This window comes from Galleria mellonella, unplaced genomic scaffold (genome assembly GCF_026898425.1).
Source record: "Galleria mellonella isolate WM207_F2 unplaced genomic scaffold, CSIRO_AGI_GalMel_v1 utg264, whole genome shotgun sequence".
Classification (NCBI taxonomy): domain Eukaryota; kingdom Metazoa; phylum Arthropoda; class Insecta; order Lepidoptera; family Pyralidae; genus Galleria; species Galleria mellonella.
This window is the reverse complement of record NW_026442060.1, coordinates 474744-491316: the sequence shown is the minus strand read 5'-3', so window position 1 is coordinate 491316 and position 16573 is coordinate 474744. Positions and strand designations below refer to the sequence as shown.

At 33.0% G+C, this 16573-nt stretch overlaps 2 protein-coding genes across 2 annotated transcripts in view; one reads left to right on the top strand and one right to left on the bottom strand.

Moving 5' to 3' along the window:
* The window catches only part of LOC113509430 (uncharacterized), a 142581-nt gene that overhangs the window by 56243 nt on the left and 69765 nt on the right, over positions 1-16573 (top strand). The window lies entirely within an intron of this gene.
* LOC113509431 (lysozyme-like) overlaps positions 1-16573 on the bottom strand; it is a 39964-nt gene that overhangs the window by 17662 nt on the left and 5729 nt on the right. Inside the window, exons 2-3 of the mRNA XM_026892774.3 lie at positions 9760-9902; positions 3036-3124 (exon numbers count right to left, since the gene is read on the bottom strand). Coding sequence (XP_026748575.1) covers positions 3036-3124; positions 9760-9901 — 231 coding nt within the window. The 5' untranslated portion in view covers position 9902. The remainder of the gene's footprint in view (positions 1-3035; positions 3125-9759; positions 9903-16573) is intronic.

Genomic DNA, 16573 nt, shown 5'->3' with positions numbered 1-16573 from the left:
TTGCAAAAAAAAAAACACTATTTCAAAATCGTGACAATACTCAGTTAAACAACGAGATCTTTCGCAAACATAATAGTTTACTACAAACTTCTGTATATAATTGGAATCCTTTAGAATAGAATAGAAGTAAGCTTTATTCGAAAAAAGTTTTTTAAATCGTATTTTTTCTATTCTACTGCTGCGTTCGAATTTGTTATCTGCTGAGAAGAACTTGTACGAAACTCAACCGTTACTCTTTTTAATTCGTTATTGGACAAGATAATTTTACATTTGTATGGGCATGCCATGACTAAAAGTCAAACTGTGTTGCCAATCAACTTGCCAAGCGTGGCAACTACTAGAAGAATCTCCCCATTGGTATTATGGCAGTCTATGGGCTATGTTCAACAGTGGACAGGTAACAGCTGATATGAGGACGATGACAATGATAGGCAACGTGGTTATAATAATGACGATGAATGATAATGATGATGAGGATTGAGTTCTATTTAATTTTCTAAAGGTTCTCTTCCTTTTGCTTCGCTGTAAGCGGATTTTGTTCTGAAGAAAATTATATTTTTAATTGTTAACAAATTAATATAATTTGCCTTTTCCTTCTTCATTGTACTATTTTGGGAATTCGTATATCAAATTTATAATAATAGTGTCAAATACAATAAGCTAGACTATGTTACAATTATCTCCGTTAATGGGATATAGAATGTAACTTCGGTGCGCCCCACGAGACTTAATTATGCCTCCGTTGGAAGACGACACCATAACACGATATCATGCATAAAAGCCTTTCAAATATTATAAAGATACGACATATAAACAAGGAATGAAAGAAAGACATATTGTTATTGAAGTGAACTTAGATATAAGCATTTTTGAATAGTCATTTTCTCATTACCGTCCATTCGGAATGCAATTTGAGTAAAGAATTATAGGTAAGAAACTCAGCGGTTGGTTTTTGCTAAAATTTTAATAATAATAATAGGTTTATGTGTATTCAAAAATGAAAATTTTACGCACTTACTGTGTTTGTCGTTTCCGACCATTGTTTTAAATTCATCGGGAAGTCTTCTTCAGGGGAGTAAAAGTAAGTTCGTAATTTTTCCGTTTTTTTTTAATAGGTGATAATGGAATGCTAGCTCCGTCGGCGCTAACGGTATACGCTGGTGGGGCACCAGTGAGGGATGATAGGTGAGAATGGAAAGACAGGTTAGTTTAGCCCATTGTGATGAATACACCTGGAATTCAGCACATTGGTTTCCAGGGGGACCACGTGGAGGCCGACCTCCCAGGGTATATTGCTAGCAATGAAACTGGTAGTCGATATTACTAACAATTCCTTCCCCACCAAATGTAAAATTCCTGTTATGTATGTATATCGACATAGTTAAAAAGTGAAAAGAAGTTGTAAAAATAATATAAATAGTACCTGCAAAATATGGTCACAGTTTCATAATAGTTTCTTCACTTAGACTTTCTAAAACACGCGACGGATTTTGACATGAGTTTCACTGATATTTGTATACGGAAGGTTTGTTTGTGCAATTTGGATCCGTACAAATATATATAATAATAATAGGCATTGCACAGTTTTTTTTTAAAATAAAATACAGCTCATGTTATTTGCTAATAATGTAAAATTCGTATAGTTGAATAGATTTTTAAAATATGTAGTTGAAGTATTTTCGAATTTAAGTGGCAAAAAAATATATAACCCGTCTGATGGTAATATAAGATGTCGCATAATAAATCATATGATTTTGATTTTATCCTATAGATTTACATTTACTTATATTTGTTTTCTACTAAAATAAAAAGTTTAATTAAAAAAATAGACTGCCTTTACTTGTTGTGTGTTTAACAACGTTGTTTGTAAATAATTAATATGATTACGCGGGTAAGCTCTAATGTCGAATTAATTCTCATTACAGCCGTAATATAATTGGCGTTAAGCGGCTAACTGAATTATTTATATAAAGCCCCGACTTGAGACGTTTCTCCATACTACCCTTTTGTATCGTATGAACGGTAGATCAACTACTTACTATACTGGGTTTTTGTTATGTATTTATTGTGATATATCATTAATTATCATCATTATATTAGCCCTTATCTGTTTACTGCTGAACATAGGTCATCCCTTAGGAGGGTTTTGCCAGTAGTTGCTACGGCAGGCAGATTTGTAACCGCAGTTAGGCTTTGTTGAGATGTTTTAAGAGGGATGCTGCTGTCCATTTCTCGTCCTTTCTTAGACGTCTTAAGAGGCGAGGGTGTCTTAAGCGACACCTTCGCGAAAGGAAGGAATGGCCTATTCTATGCCGGGACCACACAGACATGTCATTATAATCAGATAATTTAAGACATAAAGGAGAAAATGTTGGTACACTTGATATTAAAAGGGGGGGTAAAGAGGTTTCTTCAGGGTCGGCAACGCACGCGTAATACCTCTGGTATTGCAGGTTTTCATAGGCTACGGTAACCACTTACCATCAGGTGGGCCGTATGCTTGTTTGCCATCTCAGTAATATAAAAAAAACAAACATTATAATAAAATGTTCGATTGAAGGAAGGGGCAGACCTTTGGTTATTTTAAGTAGATCACGGATAAAATTGGTGTCGTGTCGTATCAAGAAGTGAAGAACTTGAATCACTATGAGTGGTAAGAGTTTCACCCACAAGAGCGCAGCTCTTAAATAGGAATGAATTAATGATTCATTATAATCTCTTATCAATTTACGGTTAGGCAAGGGTATCTTTTCATAAATTATCTGACTCGAAATATACAATGTAAAACATGTTGAGACTCCAATAGTAACTGGACAGTTGGATGCGCCGTGTTAGTGTTATATGGTATTTTATTTTTTGTCTATCAACATAGGTCATGTTTTTTTACTAAATAATGTTTCGACTTCACTAATTGCAGTTTCATCTGATAAATATTATCTGATAATTATTATTATCTTTTCTTCGATGGATCTTATCATGAAATTTTAAACATTTTAACTTCTTAATGTTAAAAAATTATAATAATATATGATCACCTGAAATAGTCCATAACTGGTGTATGAGTTGTTGTGATTGGTGACTTTCTCTGTAGTTCTGCCACTTGCGTGCTCGATTAGACATACCCCTGGAAAATGACATATAAATATAATAATGCAAGTATTTCTTTGAAATGAGGACATGCGCAAAAGATCAAATTAACCGACAGAGCCTGAAGGTTAAGCAAGTTAAAGTTACAATAGGCTGATCACATAGCTCGAATAATCGACGACCGATGGGGAAGAAAGACTTGAGTGGTGATCCCGTACGGGCAAATACAGTGAAAAACGACCCCCTCACTTCCTGAAGTAACGACCTCAAATCATATCAGTAGATGTAGATGGCTCAGGACTGTTCTTTATAGCAGTCTATGGGGACGCTTATGTTCAGCAATGGACAAATAATGATATGATAATGATAATGATGATGATGATTAAGTATTTCTTGTTTGCATAATAGATGAGAAAAGAAATGAACGGAACTTTGGAATGAATATATAAAATTTATTAGACAAATCGGACTGGTATCTAATACTGATTTAATGAATATTCACATCAAATTGTATTTGCAAATTAGAAAGAGTAAGAATAAAGTAAGAGTCATTTGTAGAAGCTTATTTATAACGGGTATAGCAAAAATATGTTTATGAATCATAGTCGTAATCTACATATATTTTTTGAAATTTTTATACCAATGATCACGTGATCGTGTAGTTTGTATGTCTATAAAAATATGTTTTGATATTTCGTCTATTCTTTTTACGGAGTGAAATTATTCAGTTCCATTAGCAGTATCACCGTGTTTCGTCTTGAAATTGCCATTACAACTAACCCTGTATACGCAATAACACTAAAAAAAGGTTACGAAAACATATTTTATTTTTCTTAAAAAGTATTTGTCAAAATGCAAATCCTCTGGAATCTGTGGCGCAGTTATTTTAAAAAGTAGCTATAAAACTGGCCAGTTGTTTTACGAAATTAAATTCACCCATTTGAAATTCTTAATTCAAATAATAACATTAAGGAGCCGCGGAAACCGACGAAAGGCAAATGAATTGTTCGCCGCGACCTTAATAAGCATTCACCGGGAACTTCACTCCGAGAATCTCCTATTTGCATAAAAAGGGACATCGCTCAGATGACAAAACATTTTCAGATCCCCTTTCATTTAAGTTTAAAATTGTTAGAGCCGCTTCTAATTGACACTGTATAAGGCGGGGTCGTGTTTTAATCTGAATTAATTCAAATTAATACAACTCAGAACTAAATCGTGCTGTTTTACCTTACGCTAATCGGCGAATCTTGAAGAAATATCTTTTGTTCTAATTTGTCATGAGTTATAAAAGGACCAGAAGGGCACTATTACAAAAACGGCATTTTCCCTTTATCATATAACCTCGGATCCTTCAAAGGTAGTTCGAAAAAATATTTGCTGAGTCGGCATAGTATGAACAACCGTTGAGTACAACATTCTCTTTTGGGTTGATTTAATGTCTTTAACCCAAAGTTGTCTGAAAGAAATTACTTAGCAATAAGGCCGCCTTTTATATCACTTTGTATTGACCTTTTACTTTATTTATTTTTATGACTGGCGCAATAAAGTGTAAAATAAATCTTATTAATATAATAGAATTGTAACTACGCGATATCTGTATGTAGGAGATATTTAAGAAAAATTAATATGAGGGGTACAATAGGGGACAAAACAATAATTTTTAGAAATTTTGTTTGTCTATATGTATGTTTCGGCATTACGCAAAAATATTGCACCAATTTAGATGCGGTTTTTCCAGTTATGTTTACGAAGATATAACTTAAAATCTGGTATATGTTATATTTTGATGCGCCATAAAAAAGTGGACTAGCTGATCAATTTTCCTACTTCTGAAATTATGCGTGTGAAGTAGCGGGCAAAAAGCTAGTAAGTAAATAAATATAGAATATTCTTTATTGTAAACAAACATAATGTTAACAATGATTAATTTTAAACGTGATGTACAAAAGCGAGCTTATCATTACATAGTATAAAACAAAGTCGCCTTCTTTCTGTCTGTCCATATGTATGCTTAGATCTTTAAAACTACGGAACGGATTTTGATGTGATTTTTTTAATAGGTAAAGTGATACAAGAGAAGGGTTTATATGTATAATATATACATAATATAGTAGAGAAACATTGATAATTTTAGAGGTTTTAATGTGATGTGATGTAATGTGCACCCGTGCGAAGCCAGGGCTGGTCGCTAGTCTAAGATAGAAATCATAAGAGAGTATTTACTGAAATGACATTCTGCCAGTACCTGTGTGGTCTTGGCATAGAATGGACCGCCCTTTCCTTTCCAGCGAGTGTCGAAGAGGCAATTAAGGGAACTTAAAATTTGAGGAATGAGCAAAAGTGTCCTTCTTAAAATAGCACCAAAAGTCTAACTGCGGTTGCCAACTCGCCTTCTAAGCGTGGCGATTACTGGCAAATCGCTCCTTATAGGGAAGGCTTAGCAGCAGTTCAGCAGTGGACAGTTAACGGCTGATTAATAATAATGTATTAAAGTTTATTACCAGTATATATGGTATTGTTATGTTATTACCTCACTCTATAGGATGTAGGATATAGTTGAGGAATATCACAAGTGTATCATCTGAACATGGCCAGGGCGTGTCGGTGTCAAGCGCCGTATTCACTTTGATGTACAACTTACAAACACGTACAGTCGGGCTGTTAAGTATTATATTAGTTTATTATATTAAACTAATAATGTCTTATTGTTGGAAATGTATTGGGGAGACATATATCTAGCAGTGGACAGTTAACTTTTAATGGAATGAATACCTATAAAAGGGATATAGGTAATAGGATCTAGAAGCCAAATTTCTCTTCTAGTTCGACCTCCACGTGGTCTCCCCTAGAAACGTGGTTAATTCTTGACAAATTCGCCACAATGAGTCAACTAACCTCAGGCAGGGTTATCAAACCATTAGCATTAGTTCTGTTGTGTGCCTATGTTCAGCAGTGGACAGTAACGGCTGATATCATTAGCAGCAAAAAAGAAATTTTTTTCTTCGTGTATTTACGGCTAAACCAATAGTTATTAAATTTTATATATAAAGTATATAGTTTTTGGGATGGAGAAGAATATATGGTAGGCTACTTTCATTCCAGTCAGTGACATATCTCTGATACGCGGACAAAGTTGCGCGTAAAATCTAGTTTATAATATCTGTAAGGAATCTGGTATTTTCTACCTCAATATCCAGATAGTAATATTGACAGTCTACAGATTAATTAACGTCGAAGTGAAATAGCATGGTATAGTCTGTGGCGTAGTAGATATAGTACCTATTATAAACAGTAAGTGCAGTTTATATATTGATCCTATTGTCTGAATGTTAAATTCATTTGACTATAATTTTACATATAAAACGTTTCATATTATAAATATTAAGCATTGCTTAGATTTTACGATGTTGGGTATAAAGTATTTTCAAGACAAAAAACTTGTGTAATTGTTTGTGATAAAAATTTCGTAACCACACATAAAAAACTGAAGGAAACGTCTTTAATAAAAAACAAATAACTACATGCCAAGTATATACTCGTATATTTCTTGTATAAATAAAAAGTTTACTATTCTAATTTTTTGGAGGAAACAATAAAGAGTATCTATCTATATATGTATATTACTATGAGCCCGTGTATTCAATAAACTTTTTGCTTTAATTAAAGAATTATTTATTATTTTTATTAGATATACTTTGATTGTAAAAATAACTGTGACTTAAGTATATTTGTTCGACAATAGTTCGCGAGCATATGGGAATCTTAACCACAAGTGGCTATGAAACTTGTGCGATCTTAATTCCAATCAAAAAATATATGTAAGTTAATTCCATTATTCTTACAATTAAAATATATAAAAGTTACAACGTAAATTGGCTTTGTAACATTTAAACATAATTTTAATATAATATTTATTTATTTTTATTCTTTATTGCAGAATAAAACTTTGTACAAGTGGCGAGCTTAATGCCATATAGCATTCTCTGCCAGCTAACTATTAGGTAAAAACAGAAAGCGTATGAAGGGCAGATGTGGTGAAAAATATGTGACAATTATAGCAACATACTGAAATAATTATATATATATGTTAAACGTTAATGGCTGAAATGGTGATGATGATGATGATCTGTCAAATAATCACACTAATCGTGGGGCCCTCAAGTCTTAGAATACCTATGTTTTAAGGACCCAGGTATCAAATGTCTGCCGTTATAACCTAGAACACTCAGATCCCCATTCAGAAAAGTCGATTAAATTGGTTCGACAGGAAATCAAATCCAGGACCTAATTTACGCTAAGCAAGGTGCTTACAACTGTGCCACGGAATATAGTAATAATGATAAAGTATATAGTGCACAGAATATAGAATGTTATCTAATATCTACTTATAAGTTCTGTCTGACTGAAAGCGCCTATAATGTATATACAATATTAACGTTGCTGTGGAATCTCAAGAGAGAACTGAAGTCGACTTGCTTCGTTGATTAGAGAGAGGCAGCGTTAATGCACGACGTATAGTACATACAGCTGTAAGCCGAATTTACATTACGTAACTAGTGATATTAAATTAGGGGTATGAAACTAATGGCATAAAACTAGTGGTATGTAAATAGTGGCATGAAACAAGTGGCTTATTTTATTCTTCAGTAATTTCATACGATTACTTTCATAACAATAAGAAACTAAACTTATGTTCTGTAATGTATATAGTGGCATGAAACCAACGATATGAAGTATATTTAATTGTATGCCATCTAGTCGTATAAAATTTGTCTTATGAGATTAATTTCATTGGTATTTTCACGTGAAAACCTCTACTTAAGTAATAGAGTATAACATTAAGGTTAGTTGATAAGCCTTATTGCTTTCAGCAGTAAGGCAGTTTTCTACATTTATGCTAATTGCTTTTATGGGGGGAAAGGGATTGTTAGTAATGGAGACTGAGAATCCCATTGCTAGCAATATACCCAACCAGGTCGACCTCCTCGCGGTTCCCCCTGGCAACTATTATGGTTAATTCCTGATGAATTCATCATGATAGGCTAACTGGCCTGTTTTCATTCTCATCTATCACCCTTCACTGGTGCTCCGCCAGCGTATCCCGATAGCGCAGGCGGGGTTACCATACCATTTTCACCCATCAAAAAAAATTGCTTTTATGTATGATAATGTTACTTTTATCCAAACGTATGCGCAGTACATAAAGTGTAACTTGTTTCTCCTTTATCCTCTTTTTCTGTCACCATCATTATATCAGTTGTTAACTATTCACATTTGAACATAGGCCTTCTCCCAAGAGAGGGTTTTACCAATACTTGTCGTGTTAGGCGGGCGAATTGGAAACCGTAGTTAGGCTTTGGTGGTGTTTTAAGAAAGAAGTTTCTGTTCATCCCTCAATGTTTAAATTCTCTTAGTTGCCTCTTACGACACCAACGGGATAAGGAAGGGTGGTCCATTCTATGATGAGTTCATTCGTAGTCAGTGTTACTACTCCATTTTTATTCACAAAAAAGCATCGTACAAACTAGCGTTGGGAAAACTTTCAATGCTGATGTGGCCATAGTTTTAACGGTAATATACTATAGTATTTAAGAATGAGAATTATCGAACTCGTTTTTTTGCAACTAAAAATAGCAAACAAACTGACGGCTCATCTGATGGAAAGTGATAACTATCGCCTATAGATATAAACACTACTATGGACATAACAGAGTATACTGCGTTGCCCATGATATTCTTCATGCGTTGCCATTCTCGAGGACTAAGGTGTTATGCTTCTGTACCCTGTATTGCAGTTAGTTAGTTCTTGAAGTATTACATGGCGAAATTTTTCACAATGTAAATCAGGCTTTAAAATAAGAGCACATTTATATTAACATCTCTACCAACTCTAGTGGAGGTTAACAAAGTGTTATCCCTATAGCAATGATCTCTACGGAAATGGCGAATGTGAATGATTCATGACATACACATATACGCACACGCACGCACGCACGCACGCACGCACGCACGCACGCACGCACACACACACACACACACACACACACACACACACACACACACACACACACACAAAATCTTTTGATGAGTTTTATTTTTAGTAGTTTTATTAATTTTCTCCTGTATTATTGTTATTTAAATTTTGTACCCCATGTTATGGAGCGGGCGTTAATAGCTGCGACACAGTCTCTTTGTGACTAATGCAGTTATTATCGATCCTAAAAAGAAAACTGTAAATTAAGCTAAGGATCCCAAATAAACATTTTGATTTTTTATGATATTAAAATAGCTCATAATTTACCTAAATTCCAAAGAAAGGGGGATAATGTTTTTCTTGCATGTAAGTAAGACTTGTCTATGGTGCGTTTACATGAAACTGTTTTTTTTAATGGGTAATAATTGAATGATATCTCGCCATCGTTATCGGTATATGTTAGCGGGGCTACAGTGAATTATAATAAGTGAAACCAAGCCAATTGATCTATCATAATGAATTCATCAGGTTAAACTACGATGGCTTCTTGAAAGATCATGTGAAAGTCGATCTCACAGGGTATATTGCTTGTCGCTAGACTTTATTACTAATAATTTCTAAATACACAAACACACACATTTATACATACCCATACACCCACATACATAAACACACAGTCTACAGATTATACTCACAGTTAGGTATCAAACTCCTTGGGAAATTGTATCTGAGTAACTCCCTGGACAGCTGGCAACGGGTGAAGGTGCGCGCATGAGCACTGCAACCGCACACTAGCGTCACGAACAGGAGTAGCATCAGTTCCGTTGGCGGATGCATTCTATAAAAAAAAGTCGATTATTTTCATTGCAATGTGCGTGGGAAGAGGAGGCCTATGTTTAGCAGTGGACAGGTAATGGCAGAAATGATGATAATGTTGAATGTGTGTGGGCTGACAAGATTTAAAACAATTCAAAATATCAGTAAATTTGGTCTTTTTTTTTATATACAACTTAGAATGGCAAATAAGCTGACGGTCCACCTGATGGAAAGTGGTAATCGTAGCCTATAGATATGAGCAGTACCATGGACATAACAGAGTATACTATTTCGCCCATGATACCCCCCATGCGTTGCCATTCCTGAGGACTCAGATGTTATTTCTCTGTACCCAGTAAATTCACGCCACAGATGTTATTCCTCTGTACCCAGTAAATTCACGTCATATCCAAACCGAAATACAGCCATGCAAACAACTGCTTCATGGTTGAAACACGAATGGGACAGAGGTACCCAAGCAATCGACTTTTGTGCAGAGTCTCCCACTGGTATTGGTTTTTGTGTGTTTTGTAATCATCAACCGATTTTGGAGAGACGGGGGTTCTTGATTCGTTTGTATGTTTTTTTATGTTTATTACATCATAACTCCGTTAGTTGTAAACAATTTGGAAGCTTCTTTTTTTATTTAAAGGTGTATTTACAGATTGATCTCATAGAAATTTTATCAAAATCATAGTTTAGTTTTTAAATCAAAATAACTGGTTTTGAAGTCGGTTTTTTTTGTGAAACACAATTTAATAATACTGGCCTTAATAATATTATAATTGTGAAAGTTTGTTTGTTACTTAGTGCCTTAACGGCTTAATCATTCACTTAAAATTGAAGATGGAGAAGGACATAGGGTACTTTTTATTCCGATCAGTAAACATAAAATACTTTTCTTTATGTTTGAGCAGAACAGGGTCAGCAAAAAAAATATAATCTGACTTCATATACAGTCTAATTTTTTATCTTTTTGTAATTTTAAACATAGAAAAAAGAAAGAATTAAACATATTTAATCAAATATAGTAAAATTTTTGAATAATCATTTTTTATAATAATGCCACCCATTTGGAATGCAATTTCAACTAAGAAAACCGCGTAAGAAAGTTAGCTGCTGCTTTTTTCGAAACAATTTTTTTTTATTTTATAAATCAAGAAATTGATTGAATAGAAACTTCAGCAGTTTTTTATACCACAAAGGTAGCAAACGCCGGCAACCTCTGATGTTGCAGGTATGGACGTCTGACCTGACGTTGGCAACCTTCTTCAAGAAGCTGCATAAAATTCTCCCTTTTAAATGCCAAAGTTTCGTTATTAATGCCTATTTGGGTGGGGTGGTAGAAAGTTATAAACATAATACACATATTTTTGATTAGAACAGATATAATTTTTCTCACATGTAAAAGTTTTTAACCAGTAGCATAGGCATATACCTATACTTTGTTAAATGCCAGTACCTAAATGGTTTGCGACAATGTTATTAATTTAATGCTTTTATTAATTTAATGTCAATCGATCATTTATTTGCAAAAACTTTACAAATTGTATGTGTCCACAAGTGGAATGTTTGTCTCTACACTACGCATGAAACTTTATGATCAAAATAAATTTAAAAACATTTAAAAAGTAATTGATATTAATGTTCAATTTAAATAATATAACAATTATAACAAATGCATTTTTTTTATTTTAATTTAAATACAAAATACCTCTGTAACCTATGTTGTAGACCAAGCATAGAATAGGCCCCTTTCTATACCGTGGGTGTCGTAAGAAATAACTAAGGAAACTTATTGGTACAGGGTTGGACAGTTGTCTTTTTTAAAACATCACCCAAGCCTAACTGCGGTTGAGAACCCGTCTAGCGTGGCAACTACTGGCGAAATTGCTTTTATGTGAGAGGCCTATGTTCAACAGTGGACAGGGAACAGTTGATGTGATGATGATGATGATGATATCTATGTTTAACATAATTAAATATGAAAACAACAAAACAGTGATATAACATTTTACAGGATATAAAAATTCACTTATACTTAAATAAAACTTTTAAAAAATATATTCTTTCTAAACGGAATACTAATAGTTTTAAAATAATGAAATTGATCATTCGGCGTTAATCTGGTTTTATTGAAATGTAAACTTAAATATGATTATTGTAAATGTTGTTTGCTCTTTCTGTTTAGAAGGATAATATTAGCTCTTGGAAAACTTTGGAATTGTTTGAAATTATTAATGAACTATAAATTCATTTGCTTCTGTATTATGAATATTAAATTACACTGTAATACTCGGTACTATATAAAAACACGGTTTGTCTATATTTATTTATATATTTTATATAATTTACTAGAGGGAGACTTTGTACAAAAGTCGTTTGCTTGGACACCTCTGTCCTATTCGTGTTTCTGTGCAGTTACTATGAAGCAGTTGTGTTTGCATGGCTGTGTTTCGTTTTAAAGGGCCTACCTTTTAAAACAAAACACAGCCATGCAAACTAAAGCTTATGCCAGTGAATTTACAGGGTACAGAGGAGTTATTCTTTATTCTTTATTGTACACAAAAGGTTATTGAAATGTAAAAACAAACATAATAGTGCACAAGGGCGAGCTTATCTCCAATAGAGATTTCTTCCAGCAAACCCAATATGAGAAAAGTGACAGTTTATTAGTAGTTACAGTCATACATGTGCATGTATTCCTCTGTACCCTGTAAATTAATTGAATCCTCACGAATGGAGACGCATAAGGGGTATCATAGGCGAAACTGTATACTCTCTTATGTCCATAGTACTGCTCATGTCTATAGGCAACGGTTATTACTTTCCATCAGGTGGGCTGTCAGCTTATTTGCCATTCTAAGATGCATAAAAAATGTATACAATTATTTCACACATAATTACAAGTACATACCATGTACATCGTACGTATGGAGAGCAAAAATAAGATAGAGGAAAAAAATTATAATGACAGGTAGTATTGTATGTATGAATTATTTTAGATCTTTATAATATAGAAAATTTGGTTATGCAGAGGAAAATCTTACTTATTTGTCTTAGCAATTTATATAATTAATTAATTTAAGATTTTTGTATTATAAAGCAAAATTTACTTATTTACAATATTGTATAAAATTTACTAAATTTTATACATTGTAAAAAGATTTTTTTTATAATTGATATAAATATTGCGTATCATGTTCCATGCATAAAAAGTCCCATGCAGTTAAGAAAATGTTCTTTTTTAGAAGTCCTCAAAAACATGCATTTGCATACTATTAAATTCGGTTTGTTAATAGCGTTTACCATCTAGTATGCGTTTATCACAGTGCAGTGTTTTCTAGGAAGCCAATTATATGACTTGTATTGTTAGTTCAGATATAGAGGATATTGTTGCTTTGCTTGTTCTGTGCTGCAATGTTTACAGCAATGCAATATTCTTGTATTAGAACGTAAATCTTCATATTTTCGTTATTATTTATGGCGGTAATGTGACCAAATTTTGTGTAAGATCATACATATATTTTTTTTTCTTCATCATCGTCGTCATATGAGCTGCCTACTGTTCACTGCTGAATATAGGCCTCCCCAAAAAGAGGGGGTTTGCCAGAAGTGGCAAGCGGATTGTAACCGTAGTTAGGGTTTGGTGATGTTTTAAGAGGGATGCTGCTCTCCTCGACCATTAAGTTCCCTTAGTTGGCTCTTACGACACCCATGAAAAAGAAAGGATTGGCCTAGTCTATGTCAGGATCACAAGTGATATATTTTATTTTACTAATATAATACAATTGTAATTACACGATGTTTATACATGGGAGATTATTAATAAAAAATTAAATGGATTTAAATGCAAGTTGGTATATGGATAAATGTATCCGTGCTAAGTTAGGATTTTTTATATCCTAATTTAGCAAATAGGATCCTTTATGTACTGATTCATGTTTTTTTTTTATGTAACTTAGAATAGCAAATAATCTGACGGTACACGTGATTGAAAGTAGTAACCATCGTCTATAGACATGAACAGTACCATGGACATAACAGAGTATACTGTTTCGCCCATGATACCCCCCATGCGTTGCCATTCCTGAGCACTCAGGTATTATTTCTCTGTATCCTGTAAATTTACTGCCATATCCCACCCTTAAAACCAAAACACAGCCATGCAAATACAACTGCTTCATGGTAGTAACACGAATGGGACAGAGGTGTTCAAGCAAACGACTTCTGTACAAAGTTTTCCTCTGGTGAGAGAGACCGCAGAATACAGCTAGAATAATAAATGGCAAAGTTTGCAAAGATGTTTGGATGTTTAGATGTTTGTTACTCAGTCATGCTTAAATGGCTAAACTTATTTTAATAAAATTTGGTACACATTGTCCGAAAAGGGCATAGGTATAGCCAAGTGGCACTACTTTATTGCTTTTTTTTATTGACTTTTGTTATTAAATTATTTTGTTATTATTAAGTGTAAGTCTGAAATAAGTATTTTTCTTTCTTTATTTAATTCACGCAAACAAAACTGTTTTTAAAAATTACTTGTTATATTGTTGTATTAGTAGGAATTTTTTGGTTTCTTTATTAAGAATTATTAGATCAAAAAAGTTTAAGAAGTAAACTTGTGAATAGTATGTTTGTTTTAACAAACACAAATAAATTCATAGTTGTACAATTATATATATTATATGTACGACATATAATATATATATATATATATATAATATATATTATATGTCGTAGGTGTTGAACATTGTGTCTATAAAAAATTGATATATGAATTTTAAGAAAAGCTTAGTAGTCAAGGCCAGTCCTTTGATAGCAAATATAATAGCATTTTAACTTGTATTAATGTTTTATGAATTGCACTTGTTTATATATATATATATATATATATATATATATATATATATATATATATATATATATATATATATATATATCTTCATTGCACTAAAACATACAGTAACAACAATAAGTTAATAACAATGTTAGCAAAGGCGAACTTATCTCTAAAAGAGATTTCTTCCAGTCAACCTAACGCAGTGGCATAGAAAGTAGTGAGTGGGCAGTAATACATATTTATATTATGTATGTACATAATATAATTAGTAATAATAGAAATATGTACTCGGACTGTCCATAATATTAATTATAATTTGGACACCCTAACTACTATGCATGCAGCTGAAGTGAGCTCAAGAAAATTCATTTCACTTCAAGGAATCTGGCCGTCTAACCGGTATTCAACTGGTATTCATTTATTCTCATCTTGCGTTATTTTTAAAATGTTTTACCTGAAGTTATGGGCGTTACCCTCTTGAATAGAATAGAGTAGAATTAATTTTTATTCAAATAGATTTATTTATAAGCACTTCGTCTTTTTTTAGAAACATGAAAAGAAAGAAATATTTTTACTGTAGTAAACTTAGATATAAGCATTTTTGGATAGTCATTTTTTATGATTTTACTTCTTGGTTCAGACTGCTGTTATCTGTTAAAAAGAACCCGTAAAAACTCAACTATTACTCTTTTAAATTTATTTATGTGTAAGGCAATTTTACATTTGTGTGCGTACTATGACTATAATTGACATTATGTTCTATTTATAAGTTATATTCAATGTGAAGTAAAAAGTAGACAACGGCAGATCATTCTCTATAAGTAACACCCGTTCACGAGTATGACGGATGAGTCAGCTATCACGCAATTATAAAATAAAAGACGCAGAATTATAAAAAATGACTATTGAAAAATGTTTGTAAATAAGTTTATTTTAATACAAAATATTATTTCAATTCATATTTTAGGAAGTTCAAAGATCTGGTCTATCATGCTTGTGTGCAGGATTATTAGTAAAGTGGGCTACTAGTCCCATTGCTAGCAATATACCCTGTCGGATCGACCTCCACGTGGTCCCTCTGGAGACCATCGTGCCGATTTCCAGGTGAATTCATCATGATGGCTTAACTGATCTGCTTTTTCATTCTCACCTATTGTCTCTAACTGATGTTCCGCCAGCGTACGCTGTTAGCGCAGGCGGGGTTACCATTCCATTATCAGACATTAACAAAAATGCCCAATAGTTCCCGTTAGTAACAGTTCCCTTTCTTCAGAATTCAATATACAAAGGTCAACTCTCATTTCTTGGACTACAGTACTTTGTTATGAGTATTTTCCTTTGTTGTTGTGATATTCGAATAGTTAATTAGATTAGATATTTACTTATATGAAAATATCTGACTATTTTTGGGACCTTGCGTATAGTTGTGCACGTAAAGAAAATAAAATATTTTTTAATTTTTTTCACTGCATAATTAAATTTATGTTTTGCCAAAGGTTGAGGTTGGGAGAGAATGCTATATAGTTGTACCAGACATTTTTTTGTAATGTGGTCAATAAAATAAATAAAATAAATATATTTATAATAATAAGAATATACTGTATTATTTTTCTAGCTCTAAAATGTGTACGAGATACCCGTAGCCTCGAGAGATTATAAAAACCGCGCATTATTCCGAGGCATATATTAACAAGAAAATCTCTAGAACTATCATACAATATGACTACGAAACATGTTATCGTAATTCAGATGTGTATCTACAAGGATTAGATTTTGTTTGTAGCGTATTCTTTATCTGTGTCTTGTTGGCAATTTGGAAGGGTAGATTATTTGACAGTATGAACCTTAGG